General features: G+C 32.9%; 2 protein-coding genes across 4 annotated transcripts; one reads left to right on the top strand and one right to left on the bottom strand.

Moving 5' to 3' along the window:
* Positions 1 to 5,278: 5,278 nt before the first annotated feature.
* Positions 5,279 to 9,536, bottom strand: LOC133316700 (probable vacuolar amino acid transporter YPQ1). Of its 3 annotated transcripts, none has more exons than XM_061518479.1 (12): positions 9,300 to 9,536; positions 9,077 to 9,119; positions 8,802 to 8,828; positions 7,217 to 7,315; positions 6,963 to 7,072; positions 6,527 to 6,692; positions 6,294 to 6,398; positions 6,086 to 6,178; positions 5,939 to 5,959; positions 5,768 to 5,826; positions 5,594 to 5,684; positions 5,279 to 5,441 (listed from the first exon to the last, which is right to left on the bottom strand). In XM_061518479.1, exons 1-12 carry the CDS (start codon positions 9,521 to 9,523, stop codon positions 5,337 to 5,339), a joined length of 1,143 nt encoding a protein of 380 aa, XP_061374463.1. In that variant the 5' UTR covers positions 9,524 to 9,536; the 3' UTR covers positions 5,279 to 5,336. The 3 variants fall into 3 exon arrangements, with proteins under 3 accessions (XP_061374463.1, XP_061374464.1, XP_061374465.1); XM_061518480.1 differs by having other exon boundaries at positions 6,530 to 6,692; XM_061518481.1 differs by having other exon boundaries at positions 6,303 to 6,398; positions 6,533 to 6,692.
* A 10,563-nt stretch (positions 9,537 to 20,099) lies between these two features.
* LOC133316680 (probable pectate lyase 4) lies at positions 20,100 to 21,528 on the top strand. The gene is made up of 4 exons (XM_061518457.1): positions 20,100 to 20,516; positions 20,601 to 20,956; positions 21,053 to 21,188; positions 21,304 to 21,528. The coding sequence occupies exons 1-4, from the start codon at positions 20,169 to 20,171 to the stop codon at positions 21,526 to 21,528; spliced, it is 1,065 nt and encodes a 354-aa protein (XP_061374441.1). The 5' UTR covers positions 20,100 to 20,168.
* The last annotated feature ends 1,006 nt before the right edge of the window (positions 21,529 to 22,534 follow it).

Below are 22,534 nucleotides of genomic sequence, written 5' to 3'. Positions count from 1 at the left end.
TAATGAGTTAAAAAAAAGTTCACAATCAAAGCGACTTAACGAAAGCGCCGGAGGATCGATCCACGAGTGAGAGTCTGAAAGAATGGACCACATGGGCGATGAGGAAAGCTAACTAGCTAAGGTCATCACCCACTATGGCTTATGAAAGAATTGGACAGAGATTGACTTATGAGAGGGTGGCTTATAAGAGGGTATAATGGACAGTGATATTTTGTCAAAAAGTGATTAGCCAGCTATTTTTCAGAAAACCACCTCCCACATCAGTTTCTAAATAGTGACAAAGCCTAGCAATCTGAGACCAAATGACAAAATGTTATGCAAATGGGATGGCCGGGGAATGTGAGTAAATCTGTCTACCAAACAAGTGCAAAGTGGATTGCACTGTTGATTTGCATTGGGAAATTTTAAAAATCCTTCAACCAAACACTACCTTATGAAATCCAAAATCGAAACCTGGGTTGTGTTGTAATATATGGTGATTGCATCGCATTATAAATGAAAGCCTCTCTCTCTCTCTATATATATATATATATATATATATATATATATATATATAACATTTTCTTCTCTTAAAGGAGCAAATTTTTCTCTTACTAGTGACTCGTAGCATAAGTGGGGTCCACAAAATAGTGGAGAGAAAAAAAATTCAAAGTGGAACCCACTTATGCTTAAGTCACTAGTAGGAGAAAAATTTTCTTCTTTAAAAGGAGAAAATATTTTCCCATATATATATATATATATATATATATATGATGTAGGATCATTTGACTCCAGTGTCAAATTTAAAATTTGACACCTCATCTGAGAGCCGTTAGATAAAAAAAAATCAACAATTCAAATTTGTAAGTATGTGACACCATTGATTTTTTTTTTATCTAACGGCTCTCAGATGAGGTGTCAAATTTTAAATTTGGCACTGGTGTCAAAGGATCCTACCTCTATATATATATATATATATATGCTTTACAATTAGATTAACCAGTTACACAGATTAATAGGTAATATGTCTCTTCAGCTGTAGGAAAGAGAAATTATCCGCTGCAGTCACATACTTTTCAAGATACGATTCCATATTTTGTATCCTGAAAAGTATGAATCAGCTGGAGATAACTTCTCTTCAGCAACATGAGATTAATAAAATCATAAATTAATTTATCAATTTACATAATCCCCCCCGTATAAAATATGAGTGTGTTGTTTACCAAAATAAAATAAAAAATGAGTGTGTTGGGATGAGGGCGGGTTGAATAGTTTCTTTTTTACTTGCTCTATGGTTAAGTTATTTCTTTGGTAGATTCAACGTTATATGTTTTGTAACCGTAGTGGTAAGTTCATAACTCATTGTTGTATTATTATTTTTTGATATTTTAATTTATGTTTATGTGATAAATAATTTTTTAAATTTTTAGAAGGATTAATTCACTAACCCGCCACAAAATAAGAGAGATTGATTTTTTAAACAATTTTTTAAGAAATAAATCAACTGATCTCAATCAGTTTTTGTCTGACTATATAGCCCAATTCTCTATACGTACATAATTTATTAATATTCTTTGAGTAGCCCAATTAGATTTACGGGCCTCTATTTTTATAGCAAAAATCAAAACCGGGCTTCTCCTCATAATATTTGGTCCCCAGCCAGCAACACATTCCGTTTAGCAAATGAGAAAGGCTACGACCAAAAAAAAAAGTTGAGAAAATCCGGAAAAAATAAGCATAAACAATGTAAGGCATGTTTTTTAAAACAATGTAGCTCACTTGGCAAGTAAGTGCCTGATGAATTGCTTTACTCAAGATTTAAATTCTTAACCAAAGCAATTCTTCCGAATTTTTCGGAGCCAGACAGAAATTGCCTCTCTCTTAAAGGGGGGATTAATTTCATCATTCTTTCGGTTATAGTGGTCCCATACATCCTCTGTTTCAATGGAAGTTAACCTTTAGGTCTATACTTCGAGGACAAGGTGATCAGTTGAAGTTGAGTGAGGATACCTCTAGGTTACATGCCAAAAAAAAAAACAACGTAGAGTACACGTTCTCTTTTTTCAAAATTATTTTTGAGAATTATACGCTACTCTTCTAAGGTGAATTTTCATTTTTACACTCTATTGGTGCAATTATGCTTCAATATTATTAAATTTGTGTAAATTTAAATTTTCTTTTTAAAATGATATAAATTGTAAAAAAAAATAGGTCTTAACTTCGATTTAGTAATAATTTTTTTGGGCATCACAACTTAAGTATTATATTTAATTTTGCAATATTAATTTTATTAAATCATTTTCTTGACACATGATTTAAGATAAGATTAGTTTTTAAATTATTTTAGTAAATCTATAAGCTTGCATAGTCTAAGGTATTGGCTTAGGGCCATGAGTCACATTATTTAGAATTTAGGGAGCATTTGGTGAGAATTTTTTTTTTAATATGAGAATCATGATTTCTAGGAATATGGTGAGAAAGTGAATTTCCTGAGAATGTGACCAAAAAGTTATTTGGTATGCCAAAATATTACCGGGATTACTTACTTAAGTTTACTGAGTATATGTTTGATTGATTGTTAATATTACTCGGAATGTGGGGCGATTTTACAAATATAACCTCACAACGCATCCAAGAATCTCACGACAATCCTCAGCTAGGGGTGTAAATAGGCTGGGCTTTGGTCTTCCTAGCCTAAGCCTACGTGAAAAAATATTCAGCCTATCTGGCCTACTAAAGGCTTTGTTTATAGGCCAAGCCGACCTATTTTTAAAAATTAGAGAGCCTGATATGGTCTACAGGCCTTGTAGGCCTCCCTCGTGATATATTTTTACAAAATTTAAAAAAAAATTAACAATTTTTAAAATATTCGCTTGACATTACAAGTAATTAACGTGTTCATAAATTGCTGCATTTTTTTACATGAGATATAAATTTCACTAGTGAGCATTAAAAATTTTACAATAGTAAAAAAAATAACTAAAAAAATATACTGAGCAAAGTTCCATTCATGCATGCACTAGTACTTCTCATAAGAAATAAAAAATGACAAACAAGAAAGAGTCAACATAATACCTCATCTCTATAATGTATATCAGAGAGGAATAGAGTCAAAGAAATGAGGAAAATAAAAAATACAATTACTAAGTCAACCAAAGCTGAAATAAAGTCTACAAGAGAATATCATTCGTTGAAATATCTTTAAACCACCATCAAGACAAGGGTTGATACTAATTGCCACCTAAAATAAATATTTTATTTTATTTTTAAAAATTAAATAGGCCAGCCTACAAGGCTTTAGGCCAGACTTGACAAAATGGGCCTATGGCCTATTTGTTAAAAGACTTTCTTATAAGCATAAGCCTACTCTACTTTTCAATGTAGGCTGGGCTAGGCCAGGCTCAAAGTAGGTTGAGCAGTAGGCTAGGCCAGGCCAGCCTGACCCATTTACGCCCCTATCCTCAGCCTCCAAAAATCCTATACATCCAAGACCATAAAATAACTGAATTTGCAATAAAAAAACTAGGAATCAACTCAGCTAGTCCATTTTCTAGTCTGAATGTTATAAGAATGGATCGAATTTGTGACTCTAGCTAACCCTGAAAAGTAACAGGAAACAAAAGCTAATTTTCAAGGAAAAAAGTGAAAGAAAAAAGAAAGAAGCAAAAGACACTAAGACAGAGAGAAGAAAAAGAGACAGGGTGGTACAAATGGCGGGAGGGAACTGATGAAGATCCTTTTTTAATGGCGATGATAGAGAGAGTGAAAGGAAGAGAGATAAAGAAATTGAAAAGATAGTAAGGGTATTTTTGTCAGAAAAAATATAATTTTTTTTCCCACAGAGCAGGAATCCAAGATTACCACTCCCGATGATATTTTGATTTAGAAAATACACACAAATCGAAATCCGAACAAAATCATTTTTTTGAATTTTTTTTCCAAAATGAGCTACCAAATATGACTTCCTAAAATCCCATCCCCACTTTCTCGGGTTTTCAAAATAATCTCCCTACTAAACACCCCTTAGATTATAATAAAGTATTTGCTTCGAATTCGGAGACGGTGATAAAGAGCCAGTGTTACCTTTAAATATAGCAGTTTGGACCGTGCCGGCCATTTATCTTCACAATGCCGAGTGTAATCCTATGTCTGGAACTAGAAGTTTAGTACAAGACGAAATGGTGTGCAAATAAGTGTAAGATAATATTTGTCATAGCCAGGGATGATTTTCAGTTTTCGATTTTTTGAAAAGTCTAAGATTTGTATGATGATTATTGTGTAAATAACATATCTTTTATATGTATCGGCTTTGTAAAGTTTGTATGATGATTATTGTGCAATCTAGAAGTATTGTACAATAAATTAAAAGTTAAATCATCATCATTTACTTCCAACAAAAAATTTATAAGATGGTTGTCTAAGATACGAAATAACCCAAATTTTCATCTTATAGAAGAGTTGCTATACAACAAAAACCTATGTAATAAAAATATATTATATATCGTACCAAAAAAAATAGAGCATAAACCATTTTTTCTCCAACATGATGTGTTAATGGGTCTTAGATTTAGAATTTTGCTATATGATTGAGGAAAAGTCCAAGTAGGTAGATGATAAGGTTGTGGAATCATTGGATGGATTTGGACTAGATCGGTCCTAACTATTTAGGTATGCGCATCTTCTTCTAACGCAAACTTCACCTGGTTATATTGATTTGAACGTCGGAGTTTTTTACGTGCACACCACCTCTTGCCCATTGTAGCCTGCCCAACCACCATTGCCCCTTGTTACTTGTTACTCTTTCTTCTATTTTGTGTGTTACAATCATGAAGATAAGGAAAAGACAGGACCTTTCTTTTAATTCTACGCATTTGAAGGTTACTTTAACGGTGAATTGGTGACTTCAATAGTTTTCAATTAGACTTCTCTAACGTTCACTTTACCATTTTGTAGAGCTTAGCAATCGTAAATATTATTAAAGAATCGTGAGGGAACGGTTCGTGTTTCACAAACTTAATAACTTTGATACGAATCCTTGATCAATCCCATCTTTGTTAGCTGTTGATAGCGACAAAAAGTGGAAGGTTTTTGCCTTTTGGTTTGGTAGCGCTTCGCAATCATATGGTTTTTGGAATCGTTTATAGTTCATAAAGTGAACGGTTCTTAATGCATAAACTTAATAACTTCGATAACTGGTAGTCATATATATATTTCACTTTTTAGCACGAATATACGCTTTTCCTAATTAGTCCAATAGCTGAATGAAATAATGGAATAGAAGTGTAATATTATTGGTTCAATTTTCGAAAGGTAACCATTCTTCAAATCAACGTATATATCGGTTACAACTTCACAAATCAAGACACAGCAGTTTTTCCCGCTTCTGTGTAGTCTCCATAATCACTATCATCACTTGCCGCTTTCCTCCGAAAGTAACTATAGTGTACATACTGCAATATTATCTGTCATTGTTAAGGTTTAGCAACTTTAGCCATAAACATATGTATAGCTCTTGAGTAGCGTTACAGTGAAGACTTTATTAAGAGAGAGTAGCTCATCAACCAAAATAACAATAAATTAAAAATCATCATCGAAAACTGCATATATAGGATACAAATAGGTCCAATGCCACGCAAACTATAGCATCCAACAACCATGACATATTAGCTTTGATGCTTTCCCATTCGGTAGTTCGTACAAGAATGCTGCACAGACAACAGGAGTTAGATCACTTAATTTTAGTTTTATCAGAATAGTAAGAAGCAAAAGGGAGGGAGTAGATTCTAACCTTCCAACGTAAGTTGCGTTAGCAATAAGTGCAAAGATGAACATGAGAGGATTTAAGCCCTAATATGATAAAAAGTGATAGCATCCATAAATCAGTGGAGATATATACAAGTTAATCTGTGCACTTGTTTTCATAATTCGAAGGCAAGAAATGATTATGATTAAATATCACCTCAACACTTCCTCTTTGAATCTGGCCAATGATTGCGTACACAACAAATTTTTATCAGTAATTATAAGGCACAAAAAATAAAATAGAATCCAACTGTAAAAGAATATTCCAAACTAAAATAATAATAATAATAAGTTTGACACATACGTTCAACCATATTTGAGGAAACCGGCCACCCATATAGATTGCAGCCATGACCCATCCTAACCATTGACCCAAAACACTGTGTGTGTGGTGCTCCTGTGATGAGTTCTAGTAAGTAGCAGCAAGCAAGTGCAATTATACAAAGCGACCAAACACTGTAGAAATGATTATAAGAGTGTGTTAAGGTACCGGTACCACTTCCTAGTTATACCTGCAAGACTAGTTTTCTTCCTCTCAATCCAATGTATCCCTCTTTCAAAGCATTACCGCTCATGGGCAAGTAAATCGATGCTGCTAGAAAAGTTCCATAGATTCCCTGAAACAGTACACAATAATGCATGAGCAATTTAATGGTTTAGTACGTATTTGTGTAACATTATTACAAGTTCTATAGGTTCCTGCAGTTGCATTTTATTCAATGAAGTAAGCAAAGGAAAGACTCACAGCCACAGAACGAGGGATGGGTATAGGCTTTGTAAGAGGAACAAGAGATGCCTCGTCATCAGAAGACGAATCATCATTCAATTCCATAGCTGGAGGGCCACTTTTAGCAGCTCTCATGTAGGTACCAAATGGTGGAGTACCAATACCAGCCAATGATCTCGCTGATCTGTTTAATTAATTTACACAACAATAAAAATTTACTTAAGATAATTTCTTAATCAATCATTAAGATCTACGAAGCACCGACTCCAACACGGCGTTTTCGATACGTTCCAAATACGTTCTCGGTACGACCATTAATTCGTTGATACGATACAATACGTTTCCGATAGTATCGGATACGTTGGAAAAACAAAATCGGAGTATCGGTGCTTCATAGATTAAGAGTGCTATGAAATTATAGCTTAGCATGACAAGTAACAACATGGGTACGTACGTATAGTAATACTCCCGTCGAGGTGTTGCTTCGGGTCTGCCATTTTGTATTGGAATCCCACATTCGTGGCCTGGTTTCGGTTTCAATGGTTTTTTCTCTTCTTCATGAGCCTATTAACATAATATTGTAATGAATCTGGTAATTTGAGAGTATGATTTAATTTAAGGAATCTAGTAATTTGAAACAAAAAAGATCACTGCATATGAATTTCAATCTTGATTAGCAGAACCGGGCATTAGTAATTGGAAATGTACCTCTTCGTTTTTGATCTGGTGACGACGCTTGGACCATTTATAGATGTAGTCATAATAGAAGCTTTGTAGCACTAATACGATCGTACTGATAGTGTAAAGCTGTCAATCACAATAACAAGTGCCATTAATATCAAGTGAAGGTTACAATGTTAATAGGTTACAAAATGTAAAACAAATAATTACGGGAAACAATAACAATAATAATAGTAAATTACGTTATACGTAACAATAATAAGATTAAATTTTATTTTTTAAGTAAACTGATGTGGACATAATTTTTTATGACTCTAATTTATAATTTGGTATACGTAATAATTAATTTTTATATGTATGTATCTTCTGATCAGTAATAAAACATAAAAAAAATAAGAAATTAGCTGCCTGGTAAAGACCTCTACAGTTGATTGCGAATATCTGACTTTTTGATCATTGTGTCCCTTATTAAATAACAAATTATCACTTTGCCCTCTTACCAAAATTATACATCAATCTGCTCTGTTTAACTGTTAACTGGACCATGTAATCAATTATATCAGTATACGGTAATAGATTATATCAGTGAACGGAGCCATATAAATTTTTTTCATGAGATTTTTTGAATCAAAGGAGTTTCTATGATCATATATTCACAATATAGACTTAAGGAGGGGTTTGGTGGTATCACTAGACTTACTATGACACTAAATTTGAGATATTTTACCGTAAAATTTTGGAAATCATAACTTTGGCGTCGGGCTCGAATCAGGTGATTATTTTAGTCAAATTTTTTTCAAAAAAATGCTTCATTGTGCTCCAATACTAAAAAGTAATCATTCCAGCGTGTAGATCTCAAAAAGTTACGTTGAATAAAAAAACACCTAGTTCGAACCTTCGAGCCAAAAGTTACGTCATTCCGAAGTTTTATGGTAAATTTGAGCTATGTAATCGATTACAAGAACCATATTATTGATTACATCAAAAAGTTAACGGTTAAATAGGGACAGATTGATGTTAAGTTTTAATAAAAGGTCAAATTTGTAAATAGTATAAAAATGAGGACATACTGATAATTGTTATTTTAAAAAAGGGAAAATTAAAGGGTCAAAAAGCCACAAATATCTATTATCAAATCTTACTTTGAATTTAAAATATTCGTACAATACACAGGATTAGAGTTACTATTTTATACAATTTATAAACTTTCCTTCTCCTTACGATTCCCTTTTTTAAAAGGGAAAAAGAAGAAGAAAAAATGAGACAAGTTTTATTTTTTGTTTTCTTGTTAAAGAATAAGTCTAAGAAGTAAGTAAATGATATTCTCAATGAGTTGGCTTTGAGTATATGGACACGGCTTCCCTTATATATTTTGGTGATTGAACCCACTCTAATCTTGCAACTAAATCTTCAAATATTATGTTTGCGTTAATGGACCATGATTTCAAATATTTGAAGGATCAGAAGTTTTAATTTGAAACACTAAACAGAATTAAATGTTTCATAATCACGTATTTTAAAATCCAATTTATAAGACCAGTAAGCCCAAAGAAAAAAGAAAGAAAGAGAATAATATACATACAGAGGAAATTAATGTTTGGATTTTAATTACCAGAGCTGTGTAGTATTGGGTTGGCAACTGCATTTCCAGCCGTCCAAAAAAGCAAGAAGAAAAACAAAATACCAAAACGAAAAGAAAGTAAGTCCACAATCACAATGTTTAAGTACAGTACATATATAAAATTATAGACTTAAAGCACTAAAGAACAAAAATAGCAACCGTGTAAATGACAATATATATTTTGATAACAGAGACGAAGGCCACCCAATAACAGAGACGAATTATTTTAGCATATTATATATAACATATGGTTCAAATTCACATACCGTAGCTGGTTCGAGAAGACAACCCACCAGGTTGAATATGTCGCTGCATCCAAATAATTTAAGAAAACAACTGTTAGACTAATTATTGTTGTACTAAAAGTGGCCAAAGAGATTTCGTTAAAATGAACAGAAAATGAAGGAACGGTAGTGTGGGGAGAGCGTGTAAAATACAGAGTACTGTGATTATATAAATGAATTAATAAATGGCAAAAATTTGACGAACCCGGCGACCCAAGTGAGGAGAAAGACTAGGGAGACTCCATTGCTGGACTTAGTGCGAAAGTTGGTGATTATTTGAGGAATTTCTGCGATTCCCCAACATATTAGACTGATGAAACCGAAGCCGAACGAGATTTCATCTTTGATATTGCATAGACAATCATTGAAGTATTTCTCAACCCAACCCACACATGGTTTACTCTCCTTCAAGCAGTAAGAGGGCGACATCTCTCTCTCTCTCTCTCTCTCTCTCTCTCGTTTTGTTTGGAGTGGGAGAGGTTTAAGCTGGTGGTTTTAAAGGAGGTGTGAGCCTCCTGAAATTACCAAACAAGACGCGAAAATGAATTTAATATTAGTGAATATTCTCGGTTCTAATTTTATTGTACTTTTTGGGTTTAGTGTGCAATTTGCATATAACAAGAATTGAGTATTCTATTTACAGAAAAAAGAAAAAAGAATTGAGTATTCTTACCACTTGTTAGGCATATTCTCTCTTGCGACAGACATTCTCAAGTGAACCCCATGTGAGTCCCTGCATATTCCAAATTACATGATTACATTAATATTGTGAGACAAAGTTATCTTCGTTGATTGACCAATTTTTTCTTTTTTTCAAGAAATTTAATGATTGATTTACTTTTTAAATTATATATTAATTTTTCCATATACCCTATATTAAAAGATAAAAATATTTCTCAAGTCACTTGAAGTGATCTTATATCCGGTCACTCCAAACCTATGACGTTTTGGGATGTTAGGAGAATTAATAAATGATGTTTCTAAAGTAAATGTAAATAAGTTATCTACATTCGCTCCAAAAACGACGTCGTTTTGGATTGAAAAATTAAAAAATTATAATGAAAAAGACTATTATAACCCTGAAATAAATTATAATTACAAAATACCTTATTTTCATCTCAAAACGACGTCGTTTTGGGCTCACTGTAGATAAGTTATAAGTTATCTACATTGACCGAAGAAAAAAACCCATATATGAATTTTTTCAAAATAACATTCATTAATTCTCCTAACACAAAAAATGGCATTGTTTTAGGGTGGTCGGATATAAGGTTATCTCAAGTTACTTAAGAAATGATAAATCTATATTAAAAATAAATTATAAATGTGGCATAATTTCATTTGTTATCTAATATTTACTCGAATAAATATAAAAAAATATTAAATTAACAAAATAATGGAATAAATAAAAAATCAATAACCATAAATTTCTTAACAATAATGAAAAAAATTAATAAAGAATTTCCAAAAATTAAAAATTCAATTTACTCAATTCTTTTTTCTTGGCCAATAAGTAAAGAAAAAATTAATAATTATCAATTATAAATTTGATATTTTTGAATTTATTGGTATTTCAAAATATTATTGTATAATCATATTATTATCATCAATAATTATATTATTATTACTATTAATTATTTTTTTTCCAATTTTCTTACTTACCAAAAAAATTAAGTGGATTGGATTTTTTTGACAAAAAGGAAAAAAATTCAATAGTCAAATTATCACTATTATATATTTTATATTTTTAAATTTCCAGGATATTAAAATATCACCGTATAAATAAGAATCACATTTTAAAATTGATGCAAATTCAAAAATAATAATTAATTATTGATTTTATTTTATTTTTCTTATTTATCTAAAAATAAAATCAAGTGGATTGAATTTTTTGGACTGAAAGGAAAATAATTAATGACGTTTTTGAATATTTAAGGATTAAGAAGATTGCGCCATACAATTAAGTATTATTTATGATTTTAATTATTATTTGACTTAATAAATTTAATAATAATTTTTAATCTAAAACAAAATTCAAGTTTAATATTAAGATTTAGGGTTTAGATCAAATATGAACAAATTGGCATACTATTTAAAAAGTGAAGCAAATTGATAAAAAGTTTGTAAAGAATGAGCAATTTGGTTAATCAGCCGTGTGTTATCTATTTACATGTGCGCTCACTGCCTATTTCTTTAGCGAAATTGGGGTTTTAGACTTTCCAAGAGACAATGGTTAATATGACACACGAGAATATGGAGAAAAGATGATGTTGAACTTGGAAACCATGTTGACATTGTACCAAACATAAGAAATTCTGCTGCATCAATTATTATTATTAGGGGAATATATGCTTTCTGCAATACGACAATAATTTTTTTTTTCTGCACTAATATATTTTGGTGGGCTCCATTATAAAAAGAAAAAAAATTAAAAAGAATGCAAGCATAGTTTTTCATGTATCAGCAAGAATAGTCTTCCTTTTCCTGTTAAAGGACGGATGTATTTACCTTATAACTATTATTATTATTATTATTTCACGTAGTCCTAGTTCCTAACCCTTAAAACATTATGTTTTTATGGTATCAACGAAATTAAAACGGACAGAAGATGTCAATAAAGTGTTGACATTATAGTACTGTTTTTTCCGTACTATTTTGTTTATGATAACAGAATATACTGAACTGAACGTAGTTGAGTGAGGAGTAGGTCCTTAACAGCAAATAATATTCGCACATTCACAGGATATATAGAACTGTAGTTTCGCATAACATTAATGAAAATTAATGATTAAAATTTAGTGTTAAATTTCAAACTTTGATATCAGTGTCAAATAATCTTACCCATATATATAATTGACTTCGGTATAAGATTAAGAAATTTTATTTCTCATCTCAGATGTTGATTTTTATCCATGTGATGGTTATAATTTATTGAATTATATCTATTAATTAATTATTAATTTTAAATAAATTACAACCATCATATAAATGAAAATTAACAGCTGAGATGAGGAGTAAGACATTTTGATCTTATACTAGAGTCAAAAAAATTCTCCCACTTTATATATATATATATATATATATATATATATATATATATATATATGTACCTATAGGAAGGTTATATTTACAATCTTTTTTTTTTACGACCTCTTACAACCATATCTTAACACCGTTGATTTCCGCCAATCAATAGTTATCATTTATTGTGAATTAATAATTAATTAATGAGTTTAATCTGCGAAAATCATAACCGTTGATTGGCGGAAATCAACGGTGTTAAGATATGGTTGTAAGAGGTTGTAAAAAAAAAGGTTGTAAGAATAACATATCTCATATATATATATATAGGGGTAAGAATTTTTGACACCAGTGAAATTTGACACCTCATCTGATAGCCGTTAGATCAAAAAAGATCAATGGTGTCACATGCTTACAAATCAGAGTCGTTGATCTTTTTTGATCTAACGGCTATCAGATGAGGTGTCAAATTTGAAATTTGACACTGGTGTCAAAGGATCCTACCTCATATATATATATATATATATATATATATATATATATATATATATATAGGGGCAGGATATTCTTACACCGGTGTAAGAGTTAGAAGTCTTACACTCAATCTTGATCATTGATCCACTTGTATCCAATGGCTCACGTTACTAAAAAATTTGAACCCTTAGATATAAGTGGGATCAGTGGACAAGATTGAGAGTGTAACTTACACTGATGTAAAATAATCCTGACCCATATATATATTATATATATATGGGGCAAGATATTCTTACACCGGTGTAAGAGTTAGAAGTCTTACACTCAATCTTGACCATTGATCCACTTGTATCCAATGGCTCACGTTACTAAAAAATTTGAACCCTTAGATATAAGTGGGATCAGTGGACAAGATTGAGAGTGTAACTTACACTGATGTAAAATAATCCTGACCCTATATATATATATATATGTATATATATATATATATATATATATATATATATATATCAGGATCATTTTACGCTTGTGTAAGACTTAACTAATAAGTCTTACACCACATCTCAATCGTTGATTTTCGTACATCCAACGGTTATAATTTAGGAAGTCATACGAATTAATTAATATTAATTAATCATTAATTACACTACAAATACTAACCGATGATTTCCGTCCATCAACGGTACGTTGAGATGTGGTGTAAGATTTGTTAGTCTTACACTGGTGTAAAAAGAATCTGTCTATATATATATATAAGGTTAGTATCTTCTTAAACCTGTATAAGAATAATAAATCTTACACTCAATTTTAATCGTTGATTTCTGTAAATCTAACAATTGTAATTTATTGAAAATTAATAATTAATTAATGAAAATAACACAGTCAATCTTAACCGTTTGATTGACGGAAATCAACGGTTAATATTGAGTGTAAGATTTATTATTCTTACACCGATGTAAGTTGATCCTCTCTTATATATATGACTAAAATGTTGTGTTCATGAATATGACTAAAATGTTGGAGGAGACATGAGATTCAAATCAATTGCGACTGAAGATGATAAATGTGTTGAAATGTGGTTGCAGAGCACTATGCGGAAAGAAGAAATTTCAATAATTTCAACGAAAATTAGAATATACCGAAAGAAACAAGGATATCTTGTAATAATGAAGACAAAAAAAATTCTCATTCGTTTCATCATTTGGGACCTTCGATCTCATGTCGAATCCTTGCTTTTAGACATTTTGTATTGAGAAAGTGTGTAAAATATTTTAAACTCAATTTGATAGCATGTATGGTTATGATGTATAACCATTTTCTCCTCTCATTTCTCAATTTTTTTTTTAAATATTTTATGATTATTTCTTCTAATATATTTTTTCTTTCTTTCTTGATAACGTTGCACTGAAAATGTGCTCCCAAAGTGGAACGATCCTTCCATTTCACACTTGTTTTTTTTTGCGTTCAGGCCACAAGGTGAGCGTAAAAAAAGACTCAAGAACGTGAGCTTTGTGACAGAAGTACAGAATGTACGGTGTAGAGTTTGGCAATAAATGAGCTATGCCTCCATGAATCACTCCATTATATTGGCCAAGTTCAATTAGGTGACGGGAAAAACAAAATGGAGAATAATGCATAACAATTAGCATCCTCTCCTGGGTGTTTCCACATAGCCGTGGTGAACCTTGTCTCCAAAGACGTCAGGGTTCATGCTCCAAAAGAACGGTCCCTGTGCCTGCAGCATTGCTGGCCCATGTCGTCTCCTGTCAAAAAATTTGTTTTATTTGAAACTACACTAGTCAGTTTTTTTTTTTTCCCTTTTAAAAAGAATCCTTATTTATCAAAGAAAAAATATGGGGACGTACCCACAAAAGAAAAAGAAAAAAGATGGGGTCGTTCGTAAATATGGTATTTTTTGGGGGGTGGGGGGCTCATTGTTGATATGGACTAATGGTTGGGCCTCTTGGCAAATACAGAGGATATCGGACTTACTGACGTTAGGATAAGTCACCCAGCAAAAAAAGGATAAGAGAAAGCTACATTAGAGCAGCATATTCCAATCCACCGATCAGCAGCCTACGAAACAGACAAAAAATCGGCGACGATGTGTTGCAATTTGGTAACTAAAATGAGCACAAGTGTTCAACTTGATCTCCTCCTGTAGGCTTCATCTTTATCCTTCCTCGTAAGCACACACTGATACTCTCGATTCTTCTCTCGCTAGGCTTCTAGCCAAAATAGTTAAAATCGAAATTTTATATAAAATTAAAAGAGAGATAGAAAATTATAAAAATATAAAAACGTTTGTAATATTAATAAAATTATTTTGATGAAAAAAATTATAAAAACATAAAATCATAATGATAAATCAAAATTTTAACTATCATAATTCTAACTAATGCGACTCCAATTTTCTCCGGATGCAATTAAAGTAGAGTTGTGGAATATACCATACATACGAATACACCTTTTCATCGGATAGAGGACAACAAATTAATAATGGGACATGTTGTTGTCATAATTCAAACTTACTGTCCTAATTTTGTCGGATGCTAATTGATTATAGTATAATTATAACACTGTCTTTGTCCAAGCCAACCTGGTAATCAAAGCTACTAGTCGCCGCATCTTCTATTGTCTTTTGCAGTTTTAGATCATGCTACCCATAGCTTTCTCTTTTATGGTAATTGGACGAGTAACTCTTGCTATGTTAAATATCTTATCTTTTTCTGACCACCGTGTCGTATTTTAGTTCGCCTGAACAGTTTTTTAATAATTGATTTAAGAGAAAAGTTCACGAATGCCCATGTGGTTTGCTTCAGAATCATTTATGTCCCTGTGGTTTTTTTCCTATCACATATGCCCCTGTGTTTTGTAAAAAATAAGAAACCACAGGGGTATATGTGATAAAAAGCATACCCTTTTTACAAACCATAGGGGCATAAGTGATTCTGAAGTAAACCACAGGGATATTGGTGAACTTTTCCTTTAAATATGTTGTTTTTTAATTCTTTTTTATTATTTAACTAAATAAAAGTATTAATTTTATTGTATATAAAAAATTTAATGAAGTACGTGTATATATTTTTTATGGGAAGTTTGAAAAGATAGAACCCCACAATCTACATTGATTGCAACTTGCATTTAAAATGAGAGAAAATTTAAGCTTGATAGCGAGGGAAACATATAACAAACTTACAAACCAAGAGAACGTCCCATAAATTTTAGTCAGGTCTTAGCCGTCAGCCTACAAAATGTCTACAATAATAGCAATATATATATATATATATATATATATATATAGGAAAATAATATACTTACCACAAAAGAAAATTACAACTTTTACAACTGATCCGGATATAGTATAGGCCCAATCAGGACCCAATAACACATGGAAGCTCAAATCCATTAAGGACTCAGAATGAGGCATAAAGGACAGGTACGGATACGATGACCATATCGCGTCATACAAGGCGCGATGACCTTATCGCGGCATGCAAGACGTACTTACTCACCTCGTAACAGGATACCTTCTACAGACAGTAAACTTAAGGGCCAAGGCAACACCACTGCACCCTCACACCAGTAAGCAACGGACAGCTCCAGCTCGCCATAACTCTACTACTAGACACCGTGGCGGCAAGCTCCTCAACATTTAAACTATGACAGCCACACTACGTTGGCTCCAAGGAACCTTTGCCTTCACCATGAAGAAAGGCATCCTTCAAGCACACATCTCAACTACTATATAAACACATGATGTATCACCAAGGTACGATCATCATTTACTTTCACAACATAAACACCTGCCTCTGATACTGACTTAAGCATCAGAGTGTCTTCGCAGGTACCCCCATTTGGTGCAACTTGAAGGACAAAGGACAAAGAACTCAGGCTCACCCCAACTGCAATACCAGGCCCAGACCAGAAACTACCGAAGGAGTCTCAACCGTGTGTGATTTGGGCTTAATACGTATTGGGCTATCCATACCGTATTTGGTCCGATCAACAACTAATCTAATCACTGTTGATTTTCGTCAATCTAACGGTTATAATTTATGAAAAATTAATAATTAATTAATAAATGTTGTCCAAAAATTTTCAATAAATTATAACCGTTAAATTAGTAATTAGATTAGTTGTAAAGATTGTAAACTTTTTTGGTGGTTAGTATATCCTTCCCCATATATATATATATATATATATATATATATATATATATATATATATATATATATATATATATATATATAATGCTTAAAGAATATATTGTTTTAATAATTTTTGAACGTGCAATTTATATGTTTTCATTTTAGGCTTTTAGCAAATTATAAATTTAAATTTTGAACATTATTTTAATTTTTTTTCATATTATTGATGTATAACTCATTATTTTATTTATTTATTTTCAACTCAAATACTTCGTAGCATATTAAAAACTAAAGTAGGAGGGAATTTGTCTTAATTTAAAAAAGTTATGAATTATTTAATGATCAAATTTTAAAGTTTAAACGACGATTTATTAAAGTCCTAATATTAAAACGTTTAATTTACCGTTTAGGTTTTTCCAAAAACCGGGGGTACTCAACATAATATTAGCGTCGTGAGTACTACAAAGACGCTGGATTGAGTTACTGAGAAAATATATGTATGGGCCAAAAAGTATTGGAGTACGCACTAAAAAAAGGCTTTTCAAATTTACAAAAAAAAAAAAAAAGGCGTTTCAATTAAAGGTTGGTTGGTCTACGTGCGAAAGACAAAAGCCCGGTTGGTTAGTGTGGTCTTCTCCTCAATGGTTAAACATCTATCAGGTTCATATTTTCGGTTATTGTGATTTATAAATTTAAATTAGAATAAGTGGATGTCAAGATTGCCTTCTTGTGTGACGACTTTGAAGAACAATTTTTTATGGAGCAACCAAACGGCTTCATTACGAAGGGGACAGAAAACAAAGTTTGCCTCTCGATGAGGTCCCTCTATGGTGTGAAATAAGCAGTTAGACAATGATATATGAGGTTTGATGATTTTGTATTGTCCAAGAGTTTTATTAGAATTAGATTTTTTCTCCAAAAAAAAAGAATTAGTTTTGATTATTGCGTGTACTTTAAACAATTGCATAATGATTGTTTTTTTTTTTTTTTTTTTGGAGTTACCCAACCCTAATTACCTCTTTGAGGCGAGTTGGCTCCCTTCGGTATCCCCACGAGCTTCGACTCTTTGAGCCGGCTATGGGACTAATCCGGAGTGCGGGGGAGCAGTGATGGCTAAAGGTTCAGCCCCCTCCCCAAGAATGCATTCAGCAGGAATCGAACACATGTCCAACCCCACTAACTCAGCGCCAAATTACCAACTGAGCTGCACCCATTGGGTAATGATTGTTTTTTCTACTTACTTATATATGTGTACTTAACTTGTCAGATAATGAGAATGAGCTTCTGTATCCCGTAAGAGTGAAATATGTTGATCTGACCGAGATAAAAGAGACAATGGTATAGACCATAGCTCTTGAGAGTCACTGTGATGGCCTTAGATTAGCTAAGGATGAAAGAGGGTGGAGTTTTTGGGCTCGATTATGGCTTGGAGAGTGATTTCAGCAGAGTAATAGTAAAGGTATGCGATGGAGAAGATGAATCTGAGGTGAAGTGAAAACGTCGGGTGGAGGGAATTCCCTCCAAGCACGTCAGGTGTAATCTCATAATCGTTTTTTCCCTGAGGGCCTTACTATGGTGTGAGGTTGCGTGATCCCTGACGGGTAAAGGTCATTTCGTGCATTGGAAATGCGAGGGGACATGTTTACAAGGGAGTTATGTGCTCTAAGTGCTAAGTGATGGTGGTCTTGTTAGGTAGTCATTTGGACTGGTTGGGCAAGGACATCCGTCGAGTTCGGAGCATGAACGATATGTTTATTGCCTCAAAAAACTTAATGAAATAAATTCAAAAGAACATGTTTGAAAAGGAATCTGAGATGAATTTTCTTGGTCCAGCCAAGAAAATTTTTGGCATGGGCATCTAAAGGATCAATGAGGAAAGAAAGTTCACTATATCCCAGTTTGAATATGTGAAACAATTCTTAAAGTCAGTTAGTGTTCGATTGGGTAGACACTTCAGGCTAAAAGCTATTAATGGAGCTCAATTTCTTTAAGAAGTAAAATACACGTCCAATGTGACTTTTCTAATGTTGTGGGATGTTTAATGTATGTCATGATAGGATCCAAGCCAAATATTGCATATGGTATTAATGTAGTCCGTAGATACATGAGTAAACCATGTAAGAAACATTGAAATACTGTGAAATGATTGTTGAGATATAACTGAATAGGTTTGTAAATCATTGCCTGAATTATTTTGTTGAAAATTCGAATAATTTTGAAATAATTGGTTTCTGTGACTCTAATTATGGTACTCATCTTGATAAAAGAAGATCACTAACCGGCTTTATTTTCACTATAGGAGGAAATGTGATGAGTTGGAAATCAAGTCTTTTAACATATTGTAGCCTTTTCAACAAATATGTGTCTCTCATTAAAACAATTAAGGAAGCAATATGATTAAATGGTATTGGAACTGAACCGGGTTTCGTAAGGAACCTACTAATGTACTGTGTGACTCTCAAAATGCAACCCTCTTATCTAAAAATTTAGCATTTTCATGAAAGAACTAAACAATTCGAAATATTATATCAATTAATTCACACTAAATGGTCACAAAATTGTAATTAACGGAAACTGTTGTTCTTTATGCAGAACAATTATGTACCCAAATTAACATGTTCACGACTAAATGTTTATAAAAAATTGAAATTTTTTATTTAGTTATTATGAAATATTGACAGGGTTTAAAATTTTTATTTATTTAACAATTGATGAATCTCACCCTAAATTATAAATATAACAGTTATATAAATGTAAACGTTAGGAGTAATCATTTCGTTAACGTAAAACAAATTAACCTAGATATCTCGTGCCGCTTTTCCTTGGGATATATATATTTTTTCTGTATGATGAGAGTGATGCATTTATCCAATAAAGACATGACATGTACATATAATGCATAACCATGTATGTACAAGTCACTAAATTAAATTAAAAATATAATTTAAGAAATTTTAAATTTAATTTCAGGCATTGGAAATATTATATTTAGAGCATATATATTAGAATTCCTCCTTTGCTTTCTATAGTTATTGCTCAAATTTAGCTAGTTATCACAACTTGAGGTTTAGAATCAAAACTAGCTAAACCTCCCTACTTATTTCTATTCATAGCTTCTCTTTGCAATGGGACACTCCCTTGGCCATAGCTTCACAAAACAACTTCAACTAACTCCATGCAATTCGAAACCGCTATAACCTATATAATCATTCCTCATACTTCTACTATTACTCCAATAACAAGCAGCAAAAACGTTTTCTTTTCCTATCTCTCTTTTCTCTGTAATTCGAATTTACCAAGAACAAGTACCCTGCATCATGGCTTGTCAGGGTACCAATTCCATCCTCAGGCGCTTTCTTTTAGCTATTGTTATTGCCACCATTTTCACTCCAAACCTTAGTTCTGCCAAGAAATCCAAGGTAATTGGAATGAAAATGAATGTCATCGATCGATGCTGGAGACCGAATCCAGAATGGAGGAAAAATCGGCCTCAACTAGCCACATGCTCCGTTGGCTATGCTGGCAAGATGATGAACAACATTGGTAAGGACCTCATGCATTATAAAGTTACTGACCCCACTGATGACCCTATAAACCCCAGACCTGGCACCTTGAGGTATGGAGCTTCTGTGATTCAAGGTAAAGTGTGGATCACATTCCAAAGAGACATGCACATTAGACTCGGAAAACCCCTTCTCATTAGTAGTTTCACCACCATTGATGGTCGAGGTGTCAACGTCCACATTCTTGATAATGCATGCTTGATGATCTCAAAGGTATAATCACCAACTCCAAACTAATTTCAACTTGCACAACAAAATTATAAATTTTTGTTTTCATGCTTATGAATTTGTTTCTAGGCCACCAATGTAATCATCCATGGAATTCGGGTTCATAATTGCAAAGCTCAAGCCCCTGGGATGGTGATGGGTCCAAATGGAAAGGTAATTCCTTTGGGCCAAGTAGATGGGGATGCAATCAGATTGGTTACTGCTTCAAATATTTGGATTGATCATAATACCCTTTATGATTGCCAAGATGGTCTTCTTGATGTCACGCGTGGTTCCACTAATGTGACTGTATCCAACAACTGGTTCAGAGACCAAGACAAGGTTATGCTTCTTGGGCATGACGATGGGTATGTGAGGGACCAGAACATGAAGGTTACTGTTGTGTACAACCATTTTGGACCTAGTTGCAACCAGCGCATGCCAAGGTAACTAGCTAATTGATTAATTAACAAGTTAAAATATAAACATCTAAATCTATTAGACAATTTTAATTTGTCTTTATTAATAAAATAACGTTGTAGGATCCGCCATGGATATGCACATGTAGCCAACAATCTTTACCAGGGATGGCTGCAATATGCCATCGGAGGAAGCATGGGACCTAGCCTTAAAAGCGAAGCTAACCTCTTCATAGCACCGAAATCGGGGAGTAAGGAGGTGAACAATCTTAGCAATTCTATATCAACTATAGTTAATTATTAATGAGGTATTTGTGTGTATATGAAATGGTTTTACTAGTGCTTTAATTTTGCTAATTATATAATGTGTGTAGGTAACATGGAGAAAAAGTAGTAATACAAATGGGGACAGATGGGAATTTCATTCAGTGAGGGACGCTTTTGAAAATGGAGCTTCCTTCGATGTAACAAAAGGTGGACGTGTCCCAAAGCCGAATTATAGCAGGGAACAAGGTTTCAAAGTTGTTGACGCCAGAGCTGTGAGATCATTGACAAGATCATCAGGTGCATTAAGATGCAGTCATACCTCTATATGTTGAACTAAAAATTAGAAGAGGGATCTTGAAGCAAAGTTGGCACCACCTGTAGGATTTAAACCTAGTACTAAACAACGAGGACTTTTCCCCAAATGTATTGAAACTCTATTACATACTAAATTTGAATTCTCGAGCCTTGTAAGTTGAGAATTAATTCGTGAGTGTATTGGTATAATTAATATATATATTACATTAAAAAATGTTACCGTGTATCGTAATTTGTTTTGTTCGTCTGGCACTCATAAGATCATATATATATTTACCTTAGGTAATTGATATATGTGAAACCTTTCAAATTTCAACCAGTAAATAGTTCATTCATGTCATTGAAGAACACGCTTGCACACATAAACGCGCCGGACATACTATGCTTGGTAAAAGGTAGGGATAAAACGAGATTTGATCTCGCATCATATGTTCGTTTAGAAACAACAATATCAGCTTTACATTCCCTAAATAAATACGGCAAAAGCACCATCTAAGAACGTTTGTTAAAAGATATGCTTAGTTAAAACACATCTGATAAGTTTAGCCAAACTAATGCAGTTAAACACGTAGGTTGATTGTACGGGATCAGTGACGTCAGATATCCTTACGGGACCAACCTCCATATAAGCTTCTCACATTCGGTCATGTTACATTGGCCAACGAGTCTAGTTCCGTCATTGGCACACTGACGCCACTAGTGTCGTCAGGCACTCTAACGCCACTCACTCCCTTTACCTCTCCACCTCAGCTTACTAACACTTAAAACACTAAAATTGTAAGAGACTGGTCCTAACTGATCCATATGAGAATAATCACGTATGCTTCATATCTAGGACTAGTCCTACCCTGACACCTTCCATGTTTCATACAACTTGATTAAATCCTGACCATCCATCGTACCTAACCAGTCTCAAACTCTGTACATATACCCCCTCTCGGCTACGAGAATGAATTGCTCACTGTTTCATTCTCACCTTCGCCATTTCTGTATTTGATATTTACGTTGTGTTTCCTTTCATTA

Source organism: Gastrolobium bilobum, unplaced genomic scaffold (genome assembly GCF_033153095.1).
Source record: "Gastrolobium bilobum isolate Gb01-03AN ecotype WA unplaced genomic scaffold, APGP_CSIRO_Gbil_v1 utg7803, whole genome shotgun sequence".
In the NCBI taxonomy this organism is placed as follows: domain Eukaryota; kingdom Viridiplantae; phylum Streptophyta; class Magnoliopsida; order Fabales; family Fabaceae; genus Gastrolobium; species Gastrolobium bilobum.
The sequence above is the reverse complement of the archived record's forward strand: the minus strand, read 5'-3'. Positions and strand labels throughout refer to the sequence as shown.

Coding starts and splice junctions, on each gene's coding strand:
- LOC133316700 (XM_061518479.1), bottom strand. CDS start 9,523: ATGTCGCCCTCTTACTGCTTGAAGGAGAGTAAACCATGTGTGGGTTGG. Junction 8,829..9,076: donor GTCTTCTCGAACCAGCTACG/GTATGTGAATTT, acceptor CTGGAAATGCAG/TTGCCAACCCAATACTACAC. Junction 5,960..6,085: donor TTCCTCAAATATGGTTGAAC/GTATGTGTCAAA, acceptor ATCATTGGCCAG/ATTCAAAGAGGAAGTGTTGA.
- LOC133316680 (XM_061518457.1), top strand. CDS start 20,169: ATGAAAATGAATGTCATCGATCGATGCTGGAGACCGAATCCAGAATGG. Junction 20,517..20,600: donor CATGCTTGATGATCTCAAAG/GTATAATCACCA, acceptor ATTTGTTTCTAG/GCCACCAATGTAATCATCCA. Junction 21,189..21,303: donor CGAAATCGGGGAGTAAGGAG/GTGAACAATCTT, acceptor TAATGTGTGTAG/GTAACATGGAGAAAAAGTAG.